Source organism: Nannospalax galili, unplaced genomic scaffold (assembly GCF_000622305.1).
Source record: "Nannospalax galili isolate Female #2095 unplaced genomic scaffold, S.galili_v1.0 scaffold185, whole genome shotgun sequence".
Taxonomy (NCBI): Eukaryota; Metazoa; Chordata; class Mammalia; order Rodentia; family Spalacidae; genus Nannospalax; species Nannospalax galili.
Genome location: NW_008355474.1, coordinates 2,602,837 through 2,615,569, shown reverse-complemented (window position 1 = coordinate 2,615,569; position 12,733 = coordinate 2,602,837). Strand labels below are relative to the sequence as shown.

General features: G+C 49.0%; 1 protein-coding gene across 4 annotated transcripts; it reads left to right on the top strand.

Moving 5' to 3' along the window:
* The first annotated feature begins 436 nt into the window (after positions 1-436).
* Positions 437-11,604, top strand: Aen (apoptosis enhancing nuclease). 4 transcript variants are annotated; one of them, XM_029555953.1, is made up of 6 exons: positions 437-739; positions 1,007-1,965; positions 4,286-4,434; positions 5,204-5,813; positions 8,242-8,442; positions 9,895-11,604. In XM_029555953.1, the coding sequence occupies exons 4-6, from the start codon at positions 5,268-5,270 to the stop codon at positions 10,111-10,113; spliced, it is 966 nt and encodes a 321-aa protein (XP_029411813.1). In that variant the 5' UTR covers positions 437-739; positions 1,007-1,965; positions 4,286-4,434; positions 5,204-5,267; the 3' UTR covers positions 10,114-11,604. The 4 variants fall into 4 exon arrangements, with proteins under 4 accessions (XP_029411813.1, XP_029411814.1, XP_008851065.1 ...); XM_008852843.3 differs by lacking the exon at positions 4,286-4,434 and having other exon boundaries at positions 438-739; positions 1,772-1,965; XM_029555952.1 differs by lacking the exon at positions 4,286-4,434 and having other exon boundaries at positions 438-739.
* Positions 11,605-12,733: the final 1,129 nt, after the last annotated feature.

Below are 12,733 nucleotides of genomic sequence, written 5' to 3'. Positions count from 1 at the left end.
AGGAAGGAGCATGTCAATGAAACCCGTTGTTTTGTACAAATGATATACACAAATTTTAGTTTTCCTTTTAAATTTTAATTTTTAATATTTTACTAATTCTTTGAGAATTTCATACATGCATAAAATGTATTTTGATCATATTCACCCCCAAATTCCTCCCCCTAATTCCTCCTAGATCTACCACCCACTCCCTACCCCATCTCCTAACTTCAAAGTCCTTTTTAAAAATGTTTATAACCCCCTGAATCTAATTAGTGCTACCCATATTCCCAAGGTGTGGGACCATCAACTGGAGCATGACCAACCTATAGAGGGCCACACCCTTAAAGGAAGATGACTCCTCTAGCAGTCATCTGCTGTCAGGAGCTCCTCAGCTAGAGGAGTCTTGTGAGTCACTCCTGAATTCATGCTGGGATGCTGACTGGCTTGATCTTGAACAGGAAACCACAGCTGCTGGAATTCTTGAATGCAGCAGTCCTGTCATGTCCAGAAGACACAGCTTTGCTCTGGTTCTTCCTGACCCCTAGTTCTTACAATCTCTCTGATTGTAATGATGGTCTCTTCTATGATGGTCACCTAGCCTTGTTGGGATATGGACATGATAGAGATAGCCCATTTATGGTCGAACACTCCACAGACCTATTCTTTGCACTCTGACTAGTTGCAAGTTTCTGCATTAACCTCTGTCCGCTGCACAATGAAGATTCTCTCATGAGGACTGAGCTGCGCTAATCTATGAGTAAGTATAGGGATTGAATTTTAGAGGGAAGTTTGATACTATGTCCATTTAGCAGAATAATAGTAGTAAGTTCACCCCTGGAACTGTGAGCCCTCCCTCGCTTTTGTTTCCTAAAATTAGCTTTTACAAATGTATTTTGTGTTTGTGTATGTGCGTGAGAGTGTGGTGGCACCACGGCCCACATGTGTGGGTCAGAGGACTTTTTTCAGATTTCTGGCTTTCCACCTTGTTGAGATAGGGTCTCTTGTTTCTGCCTCTACTCTGCAGGCTCGCTGGCCCCAGCTGGCCCTAGCTGACCAGAGCGCTTCAGGTGGATTCTCCTGTCTCTGTCTACAATTTCACTGTGGAAGTGCTGGAATTACAGATGCACACCATTGCATCTGGCTTTTTACAGAGGTCAGGGGATCAAAGAATCTCAGGCTAGTACTATTAAGTGCTTTTGCCCAGTGAGCCAACTTTCTGGCACTGAATTTTTTTTGAGGGGAGCGGAGTGGTTGAGACAGGGTCTCCGTAATGCCCCAGCTGGTCTTAGAACAGGCTGGCCTCGATCTCGCAGAGATCCGCCTGCCTCTGCCTCTCCCTCCCATGTGCCACCACGCCCAGCTCTGATCCTAATTTTAGAAATTTTCAAATTTTCAGAGGGAAAGGAGTATTTGAGTAAATTATCTCAAAGGAATAAAAGAGCTGGCTGTGGTGGGGAAAAGTTGTAATCCCAACACTCAGGTGTTGGAGGCAAGAGGATCAAGAGTTCAAATTCATTCTTAGCTACCTAGCAAATCTGAGGCCAGCCTGGGCTACCTGAGATCCTGCCCAAAAAACCAAAAATAAATAAATAATGAAAAAGCAGTGCACACGAAGTGAACTTGACTTTTTCAATACTAATGTTCATGGCTTACTAGGATTCTCAGAACCCCTAGGGAGGGAGGGGCTGTAGTCCGCCTCTGGAAGACGCAGGAGTGCTCTGAGCTTTATTGGTCTTTGAATGAAGACCGGGTCTTCCTAAACTCCCAGCCCCGCCCTCTCGCCACATAGGCCACGCCCCTTCATGGGCCTCGCCTCTGGCACGCCTACCCGCCGCGGCAGGCTCGACGAATCAGAAGAGTCCTTAAGGCGGGCGCCTAAGTCCAGCGAGCCAATCGGCGGGCAGCCAGAGCCGGACTAGCCCGGGCACGCAGCTGCTGAGGTGGGCTTCCACGTGTAGGCCGGGGAGCCGCCGGGGGCTTCAGGTGAGCTCGGGGACCTGCTGCGGGCCTGTGGGGCGGTTGGGCCGCCGCGTGACCCTCGGGCCACCGGGCCCCGCGGTCGGCCTCCGCGCGGCTCTCGGGGTGGGTGGCTGTGCAGCCCAGCCCAACATGCGGCCTCACGCGGTCCCAGCCCGGCTCCCGAGTCGGGGGGTCGGAGGGGGGAGCCGGCCACAAACCTCGGCCAATCGGCCGGAGCGGAACTACGCCCGCGTCTTTCTGGGAAGGCCAGGCCTGGCGTCTCACTGCGAAGCAGGCAGACGAGGCCCGCAGGGAGTGCCGGGTTCTACTCCGACTTTTAAAAATTCTGGTCCGCTGAACTTTTGAGAAGTATCGGGAATCTTATTGCCCTGGGCTGTCTCAAATTGGGGCTATTATCCAAATAGTGGCTTGAGGGGGGGGGCACTTTAAAAAAAAAAAAGATTCTTGGACCCTACCCCTCAACCACTTCTACCATGGGCTGCCCATTCAAGCCTGCAGTTGAAAGTGAAGGGACCGTTGACTTCCTGAGGTCATTTCAGGCCAGAGCAGGGCCTGGAACTGCCCACTGCCAACGTGATCGGCCAGCGGACGATTCTGGCTTTGCAATTTCTTGGCGGCGTTTGCATCTGTCGTCCTTCTCTTAGGCCAGGGACCCCCACGTGAAGGCCCAGTGCCTTCTATACTGATTTCCGGTTTCAGACTGCGGAATGATCTGTACTTGTTCTTGGTGAAAGAGTTGTGTCCTCCAAGCACTTCCCTCCAGCTAAATTAAGCCCCATCTGGTACCCGGAGCTGGGGAAGTAGGTGAGCTTGGTAATTGTTGGTTCTGACATGTCAGCAGGTCAAGAGATTATAGGAAATGGCTGCTTTTATCTCTTCAAATAACAAGGACACAGAGATCTTTTCTGGGGGAACCTAATTTTGGTTTCTTTAAAGCCTTGTCAGAAGGGTCAGGAAAGCTCCCCATCCCACTCCAGCCTTGACCTCAACTCCCCATGGTATAGCTATCAAGAAAGGGCTCTCCCAACCTCAAGATGATCATCAAGGCGGGCATGAGCTCTTCTCTGCCAGGTTTTCTGCCATTAGTGGACCAAGACAAATTGGTATTCCGAGTTTGTCAGTTCTGAGATGAGGTTTGTGAATATGAAGAAGTTGCTGACAGCTTTTTAAAAGCGGGGCTGCTGCTTGGAAAAGGGATGAGCAAGCCTAGAGTGAGTGAGTCAGCCTGGGTCCTGGAGCCTCCCCCTGGTTCAGAGGGCCCCAAGTGCTCATGCAGGTGGTGGCTTCAGAAAATGGGACTTTGCCTCACTCTTACCCCCTTCCTATTCTGGCAGTCTTCTGCTACCGTTTTGTTCCTTAGTCTAATCGGGACTACTTCATGTAAGGCAGCTGTGATGCTCCACTGCCTTCCTAAAGCTCAAGCCCTCCAGTGGCTCCCCATCTCTCTCTGATTGAGCCCACCCTTGTATCCCTTCAAGGAACAGTGTTGGCCTTCACCATCCCTGTACCACCTATCTCCGCATCCCTTGCCACCTAGCTGCTGTGCCAGTCTTTGCCCTCCCCCAAGCTCCTGGCTTAGTGCCTGCCGTTTCTTTTTCTGAATGCCCTTCCTTCCCTGGGCTGCCTGGTCCACCCATCTGAAACTCTGCAGTACCTCCCCACTGCCAAACCCTCCGTAGCCCAGTGTTTTTGCCTCTTCTGGTGCCTGTTCCTGCTCTCAGGTGCCCTTCTTGCTAGTCCCATTTTGCTCACTGAGCATGCCCTTCTAACTTTCCCTGCCTCTCTTGCCACCAAGCCAGGCAGCACTGAACTCTAGCTCTGTAGTCCTCACTGACTGGCCAGTGGTAGGCCCGCTTAGGCTTCTGAAGAGGGCCTGCCATGGGTCAGCTTCCGGGCTAGCTGTTAAGAGGGACAGACACAGTGGGCTCTGTAGCTGCCTTCAGAGAGCCCTGAGAAGACTGTACCTGCTGACTGAGGAGTGCAAAATTCTCTGTGTTGTCACACAAGGTGATTCCCTTTGTTCTCCTAAGACAGTTAATGTCCTAGATCAGAGCTACTGGGCCACACTTTAGTCACCTTCCTAGATGTCTCTAGGGCTCTTAGACACCATCCTGGAAGGGGTGGCTTGTGGAAGGACCACCAAAGTCAGTGGCAGAAGATGAAGTGGGAAAAAGGAGTAAGCAGCATCACCAGTCATGATCTGTCTTCTACTTTATAGCCAGCGACATCAGGCTGCTGATGGCCCCTCTGCTCAGCCCTGGGGTACTCCTCTGTCACACTTTTTCCTCTGGTGTCTCCACTGCCCACTCCCTCCTCCCTGCAGGGTTACTGTTCCGCATGTACACTGAAGTGACTCCTAGGAATCATCCTGAAGACTCTTTGTCTTGTGTCCTTGCACCTCTAACCAGCTCCCGACACCATCGGCTTCAGAGTCCAGGATCCATCTTTGTAACTGTCCAGCCTCGGGCACATGTGAGACCTCAAAAAGCCTCAGACTGGAGAGATCCTGGGGTTTTAGAAAGGCTTCTGGCTGGTGCAGAGCAGCAGCTGAGTCTGTAAAGGTTGGAGGGCTGTGGGTTGGGAAGAGCAGTGAGTTCAGACAGAGGCAACTCTGGCCTAAGGATAGTTGACCACCCAATATAGGCAGGAGAATTTGCCTCTCTGGGGAAAGGAGCAAATGACCATTGAGCTCTACTGTGTGTAAGATGTATGCATGCCAGATACTAGAACACAGCAGTTTATTAAGACCCAGGTTAAACCCTGCTCTGCCCTGTGCTGACCCTGCATCAGATTTCAGAGCTTTACATATTCTGGGTTTTTAGATTAGGAATGTTCAGTGGGAATACTGGTTCTGGAACTTTTGTTTTCCTGTGGCCATCCTTATAACAGTCTTGAATCCTGTCATGTTTGGAGCTTGAGGTTCAGAACAGGGGACTCTAAGGTTCTTACCAGCTTTTATCCCTTAGTAATTGGCCAGGTTACTCAACTTCTGTACCTGGGTTTCTTTCTTGTAAAATAAGGGTGGTAATACTTTGTGGGGTTAATGAGGAGGTGGAGTGATTGCATGTAGCAGTTGCAGAGGGGATTTACAGGAGTTGTGTATGACATACATGGCTCTAGTACAGTTCTTAATAAAGATTTCTGAGTCTCGGGTGTTTGAGCTTTGGAATGCCACAGGGTGAGAGACAGGGCAGCCTGGCACCCTCCTCCCAGCCCTTTTTCACATGTGTTCTCTCTCCAGCACACTGCCCCGTTGGAAGACAGCCTCCAGGGCTTCTCTTGCTCCCAGTAGCAAGCTGCCTGGCATGGTGCTGGGGGAAGCCCCTGAGTCTACTCAGTATCCATCCCTTACCAGCCTGAATGCCAAGGATGCCAAGGATGTGGTTCGGAGAAGACACAAGAGGACGAGCCGACAGCATGAGCGGTTCATGGCCCGCAAGGCCTTGCTGCAGGAACAGGGACTGTTGAACATGGCACCAGGGCCGGGATCCTGCCCGTTACCCTCCCCATCACAGGTGCCAGCAGGCATAGAGGCTTCAGGCAGCAAAAGGCAGCATCCCAAGGCTGGATCTGGTAGCCGTGGACTATGCAAAAAAAAACATGTCCCCAGAGAAGCCCCAGTGCCTGGGCCCAGCAATTGTGTGGCTATCGACTGTGAGATGGTGGGCACTGGCCCCCGAGGGCGGGTGAGTGAGCTGGCCCGATGCTCTGTGGTAAGTTACAATGGTGATGTCCTCTATGACAAGTACATCCGGCCTGAGATGCCCATTGTGGACTACCGCACCCGCTGGAGCGGCATTACCCAGCAGCACATGCGCAAGGCCATCCCCTTCCAAGTAGCCCAGAAGGAGGTAAGGACTGGGTTGGACTGGGTTCTTGTTTGGGCCTTCAGAATAGGCTGGGGAGAGAAAAGCAGCCCTGAGTTTGAGTCACCACTTTGCCACTGGGGGGTGAGCAGCTTTGAGAAAGTTGCTTCAGTTCTCTAAACATACGATTGCTTTTCAGGAAAATAGGATGAATATGAATCATGGGGCTCCCTCTGTAAAGACTTGCCAGGCTGTTAGGCAGGGTAATGTTCATAGAAACATTAAATAACAGTAATGGTAAGGGCACAACAACAAAATGTTTGGTGTCTGTGTAAAATTTGCACAGCCCATAGTCTTGTCATGTTCAGGGGCTATTGTTTCCTATTATGTTTTTTAGTGTTTTAGAGGAAAAAATTAATTAGTGGTTGGGTCCCCACTAATGTACTAGGACCCCTTAAAGGCATTTGACCATAGAAAACAATTAAGTGTTATGAACTAGGATCCTTGCTCTGATCCTGTAGCTCTCCAAGCTCTCCAAGCTTGACGTGTGTGTGTGTGTGTGTGTGTGTGTGTGTGTGTGTGTGTGTGTGTGTCTGTGTCTGTCTGTCTTAAAATCATGACTGGGAAAATTTGCACCATACATAAACCACAAGGTTTAGTCACCTGTTGGATAAAATAAACAGAACCATCCCTAGTACTAGTAAGGGGATGCTCGTACCAGTTTTAAGGTTCACAGTCCCTACCTTAGGAATCTGCCCCCTCACTCAACTGCCTACTGACTCCTGGCCTTCTGAACCACAGGGTTTTTACAAGGAAATAGTGTGCAGATATACAACACTCGGAAGACTCAATCTGTGCCACCACAGAAACAAAAAGAAACCTAATGAAATATGGCATTATAATTTTTCATATATTAAATGGTGAAGAGATGCATGATACACCAGTAAACAGGCTCTTGACTGGGAAAGGCCTGAAGTTTGCTCATGGAAGCCAGGAGCAGGAGGATGCTCCTGGGGCTATTGCAGTGGCGACAGTTTCTCTGAGTGTGGCACTACTAGATTATGCTAGTGTAGCTCAGCACCCAGGCAAACAGAGGTTGCTGGGAGATGAGAGGTGTGCACATTGTGTGTTCTTACTTAGCTCTAGTCAGCTGGCTGCAGTTTTCTGCATCTGTGCAGTATTTCTTCAGGTATAAAATTGTCCATAAGCAAAGGAAATCATCACATTCTGAATTTGTATCCTATCAACTACACTGAAAAAATTTGCATTTTCAAAACAAGCAGTAGAACAGAACTACTTTTTAATGTTTCTGGGTTACTGAGATCAGCAAGTTTGGGAAATAACTAATACACCTCATCTGGTGTCTATCCTGACAGCCTCAACATTGCTTTGGAAAGGTTTGATTAAGAATAGAAGCAGTAGGAAGGTGGGTCTGTGGTGAGTCCTCCAACTCTTTGGTCCTTTCTGTCCACTCATGTGGTTGGTAGTGGTCTCAGGAACAGACTCGTTTTCTGTCTCTTCACTTGAGCTAGTATGGGGTAGGTTTGGTCTCTTCCTACTTGTTGGAAGGTGGAGTATGAGATGGGTGGTGGCCTAGACTCTAAATGCATCTGTCCATCTGCCACAGAAGCTGGGTTCCATGGCAGCAGAGTTAGGCTGTGGAAGGCCAGCAGCAGGCTGGAGTTGATGGGCCTTTGGCTCTTGTTTCCCTGAGCATTAGGAGGGCATCAGGCAGGAAGAGATGGAACACATTGTACAGGTGGCCTAAACAACAGCCACAGCAAAGCAGTTTTAGAGGGTAGAAAGGAGTCTACACAGGGGTAAGGAACTGTGTTCTTTAATACTAGCAAGGGGCTCTGCTTATTGTGTGTCTGTTAGCACCATGGTTCTGTTGCTTTTACCCAGCAGGTCTTTATTGATTAGAAAATAAGTTGGGTGTGGAGGCTCAGGACCGTAATCTCAGCACTTGTGAGGCTAAGGTAGGAAGATTGCTATGAATTCCAACCTGGGCTGCAGAGTAAGCCCTGTCTCAAAAAAGCAACCCAATAAACAAAAGTAAATCATCAAATGCTGTGCTCTAGATGGAACACCACCACTGGTCAAGTCAAATGGAGCTTACAGTGAGGGAGGGGTTCCTTGCATCCTGGTTGGAGCTCAGGCTTGAGAAGGTCTTCAGACCAAGCAGTGCCTATGCTGGTCCAAAACTGATTTTATTTGGTGACTGGAATACTCCTTCCACACATGGCTTCCCTTGACCATCACACCTGCCCCCTAAATTGCTATAGGTAGGTAGTGTCCCCTTTTACAGGTGTTAAGAAGGTCTTGGATTCTAACATGGGGCAGCATGGTTGGCTGGAATTCATGGGTCTCCCTTCCTCTGCTGTTTAGAGAGGTCCATATACCAATAATAGGGAGCTCAGGTATGACTCCTATCTGACAATAGGGCCTTCCTGCCTCTTCTCTCCGCTCTCAGATCCTTAAGCTCCTGAAGGGCAAGGTGGTGGTGGGGCATGCACTGCACAATGACTTCCAGGCTCTCAAGTACGTCCACCCTCGGAGCCAGACCCGGGATACCACTTACGTCCCAAACCTGCTTAGCCAACCCGGCCTCCACATCCGAGCCCGGGTCTCTCTTAAGGACCTGGCCCTGCAGCTGCTGAACAAGAAGATCCAGGTGCGTGGTGCAGAAGTGGTGGAAGGGAGGGAGGCCCAACTGACCTCCATGCCCATTGGGCTGTGGATAAGGCTGGTGTTGTGGGCTCTTGTTCACTATTCTTTCCCTGGCCCAAGCCACCATGCATGAAGGAGGAGTCTTCTTCCTGAACAAGCAGCAGATGTTTCTACCTCCTTCCCTGTGTACATTCCCCAGTGACAGCTGCATTCTTCCAGGCACATCTCTTTAAGTCTTTTCACACCTGACTCCTGGCTATGTCCTGTATCCCCGTAGATTGTATTCTGACACCCACACCACATCTAGAGCCTTTGATCAAGGGGCTTGTGACACCCTGCTGTGCTTTGTCATCCATCTAGTCTTCTAGCCTCCAAAGCAGGAAATTTTAAAAAATATTTTATTTTTAGTGTGCGAGTAGTGTATTGCCTGCATGTGTGTAAGTGTACCCTCATCGTGCAGTGCCTTTGGAGGTCAGAAGAGGGCATCAGATCTAGAACTGGAGTTAGGATGATTGTTAGCCACCATGTGGGTGCTGGGAATCAAACCCAGGTCCTTTGTAACAGCAGTCAGTGCTCCTAACTTCTGAGCCAACTCTCCAGCCCCAACCAGGAAATTTTTTTGCATACCTTATATTCAAGGAAAACAGGTTTACAGAAGCTGGGTGGCCTGTGTCTGTCCCCGGCTCCATCCTTTCTCTGCATTTCTGTGTTAGTGTCTTATTGTCTCTATGACAGAATACTTGACATAGAACAATTTAATTTGTAATTTTTTGTGTATGACTGGCCTACATGTATGTAAATGTGGTGCCTTTGGAAGCCAGAGAGGCCATCGGATCCCCTGGAACTGGAGTTAACAGGTGGTTGTGAGCCACCGTGTGGGTCCTGGGAACTAAACCTGGTCCTCTATAAGAACAGCTAGTTTTCTTACCTGCTGAGCCATCTTTCTAGCCCCTGCTTTTTTACTTTTTTTTTCTTTTTTAATTTTATGTGTATGAGTGTTTTGTCTGCATGTTTGTAAGTACACCACATGCATGACATAAACAGTATAGAGGAAGGATTATTTTGACTCATACTTTCAGAGGGTTCAGTCCATGTGCTCAGGTAAAACGTCATGGTGGTAGCATGTAGAGAGCTGTATACCTCATGGTGGAGAGGAAGCAAAGAAAGAGACAGGCAAAGTACTCCCAGGAGGCTGACCCTTGCAATACACTTATTTCAGTCAAGTCCCCTTTCAGAGTTCCTGGTTCCTTTCAAATGAGCTCCATCAACTAGGGAACAGTCCCACAACACCTAAGCCTTTGGGATACTCTTGTATCTGAATCATAATAGCCTTCATTCTGGGGTGTGTGTTTATTGAGCCTGTGTGTAGAGCCCTGGGAGGTAGGCCTTGCTTTTAGGGTGATGGATAGGCCATCTCACGGGGTAGTTATATGACATGTTTGGCTCCTCTCCACAGGTGGGCCAGCAGGGACACTCATCTGTGGAAGATGCCGCAACATCTATGGAGCTCTACCGGCTGGTGGAGGTGCAGTGGGAACAGCAAGAGGCCAGCAGCCCTTGGGACCACCCCGAGGACAGGGGGCCTGATAGCAGCACTGACATGGAACAGTATATGGAGGACCAGTACTGGCCTGATGACCTGGCCCAGGGCACCAGAGAAACAAGAGAGGCCTAGGGTAAAAGGGAGTGAGAAGGAGCAGGCAAGTGGGAAGTAGGGGCAGGGAGCCCTGGCTGGTTCTCCTGGGGCAAGCAGGGCAGGAGGTAGCCTGGCGGACAGGGTCAGAGCTCTAGAGATCATGCTCCACCACAGTGCTGCCCTGTTTCTGAGTAATGCTTCCCCCTTACCCCCATGGTTTTGCTAGTTGCACTTTGTAGACTCTGGAAATAACAGGTGGGTTATGTGAGTGCAGGTACAGGGAAGGTGTCAAGGGACTGTCTCAGACTGTTACTCCCCACTGTCAAATCTGGGGTCACCAAGCTCTGCTGTTTACCAGGGTAATGTCTCTTTCCCTGGGAGTGGTCATTGGCCATTGGTGTTCTTTAGCTCCCTTGCCAATTCTGGCTGTGTGAAAGTCTCTTCTTGTGCCACGTCTTTTCCTCCTGTTGTACAGGACTGCCCTCTGCATCACAATCTGCTATCCTCCTGTGCTCAGCTGTGCCCACTTGCCAACAATCATCAGAGCTGGGCTTTTTGACCGTTGATGCCCCCTGCACTTGTGCTCTGAGGTTAAAGTCTTAAGGCCACTGAAGGATACATTTATTCCCCATCTCTTAAATTTTGGTCGGTTTGGTTTGGTTTGGTTTTCTTGAGACAGGGTCTCCCTGTAGCCCCAGCTGGCCTGGAACTGTATGTAGACCATGCTGGCCTTGAATTTACAGAGATCCACCTGCCTCTGCCTCCCAAGTGCGGAGATTAAAGGGATATACCACCATGCCTGACCCCATTTCTTAATTTCTAAAAATGTCCTATTTCCTAAGTGGCAATGTAGGGGTACTGGTAAGCTCAGGGCAAGTGGCCCTCTAACAGAGCCCCATCGTTACTTCCACTTAGTAGTGAGACATTAGACAAGCCTATGGCTTCCCCCTTGAGCCTATTTCCTCTATAAAGTGGGGAGAGTAATAGAACCTACCTCACAGGGTGTTTAGTGCCTCAGATGGTGCCCTGCACAGATGAGCTGCAGTTCATTCAGGCCAGTGCCTGACTTCTGAGCAGCTATGGCTGACAGGACTGTCCTTGGTTGGCTCTTTCAGCAGGTGGAGTAGGGATACCACAAGGGAGTTTAGAATTCTGGCTTTATACATCCTGCCACTGGGAAAGTAATGGGAAGGAGGGACACTGCTGAGTCCACACCACCCACCATCAGCTGAGGTTCCAGTTGCACAAGACCTGGGTCACAGGTGGTTCGAATACTGGCTCTTCCCTGTCAGGGGAAGAGGGAGCTGGCCAAATCATTACCACTGCTGGCCTGGCGTGGGTACTTAGCTCTGGCTTCCTTAAAAAACTGTAACTGCTGCCAGACTTGCTGCCAGGCAGTAACTTCTGAAAACTTGCTTTGAGACTTGAATGAAGATGGAGCTGTAGCCAGTAGGGAAGTGTACTGTGGAGAAGGAGCTTTGTTGTAAAACCAAAACTTCTGTCTATGAATAAAGCTTCATTGGAAAAGTGGGTAAAGTCCTTTCTGTGAATGCTTAAACCAGGCTGGAGGGGGTTTCATTGTGGGTTTGGGGAAGGCTAGGGTGTTGAGCTTTGCTGGGTGTTGGCCTTGATGGTATCTTTCAAGATGGAAATATTAGAACTATGGTAGTTTCTGACCTATTATTCTATCTGCCCTATTACACAGCACATTTTATTTAATCTTTCCTCAAAGCTATATACTCACATTTTTTAAAAAAAATGCGTTTTGAGCCATGAGTGGTGGTACACGGCTTTAATCCCATTACTTGGGAGGCAGAAGCAGATGGATCTTTGAGATCAAGGCCAGCTATGGCTACAGGGAGACACTGTCTCAAAAAGGAGCCCCCCCCCCAAAAGATCATTTTGAGGTTTAACTGTTTGGTTTTGAGACAGGATTTCATGATAGAACCCAAGCTGACCTGGTACTTACTGTGGAGCTCAAGGACATCTCAAAGTTGTGATCCTCCTGCCTCAGCCCACTCAGTGCTGGGATTACAAGCATGCATCACCTTTCTGGTAGGCTTTGCCTTTTTAGGAGGGTGCTCCTTTGTACGTACTGTGTTATTCCATCCACCTGTCCTTGCACCCCAGCTGCTCCCCTCTTGGTTTATATGACTGTAGCAGCCATGAACAGGCTGAGATCCTGTTTTCAAAGCATTTGGATATATTCCCAGAAGGGAGCTGCCCAGTCATAGGATAAGTGTGTGTTTGGAAAGCTCCTACTTTTCCTCAGTAGCTGCATCACTTTTGTTGCCACCAACAGTTCACAAGGGCTTCGTTGTTTTACTTTCAGACAGAGTCTCCTATGTAACCCAGGTTGGCTTGGAGCTCATGATGAGCCTCCTGCCTCGGCCTCCTAAGTGCTGGGCATACTACCACACCTGGCGACAGCAGTTTCATTTCTTCACTTCCTTGGCAACACCTTGATTATAACCACCCTAATGAGTAAGATGCAGATTTGATTTGCATGTCTTTAGTAATATGTGATATTGGACATTTTTATATGTTGATTGGTACATAGTTTAACTCATTTAATTCCCTTTAATATGTGTGCTCTCTGTGTATTCCATTAGCATAGGTTTATACACATTAAGTGAACCACATGGAATTGCTGATATTT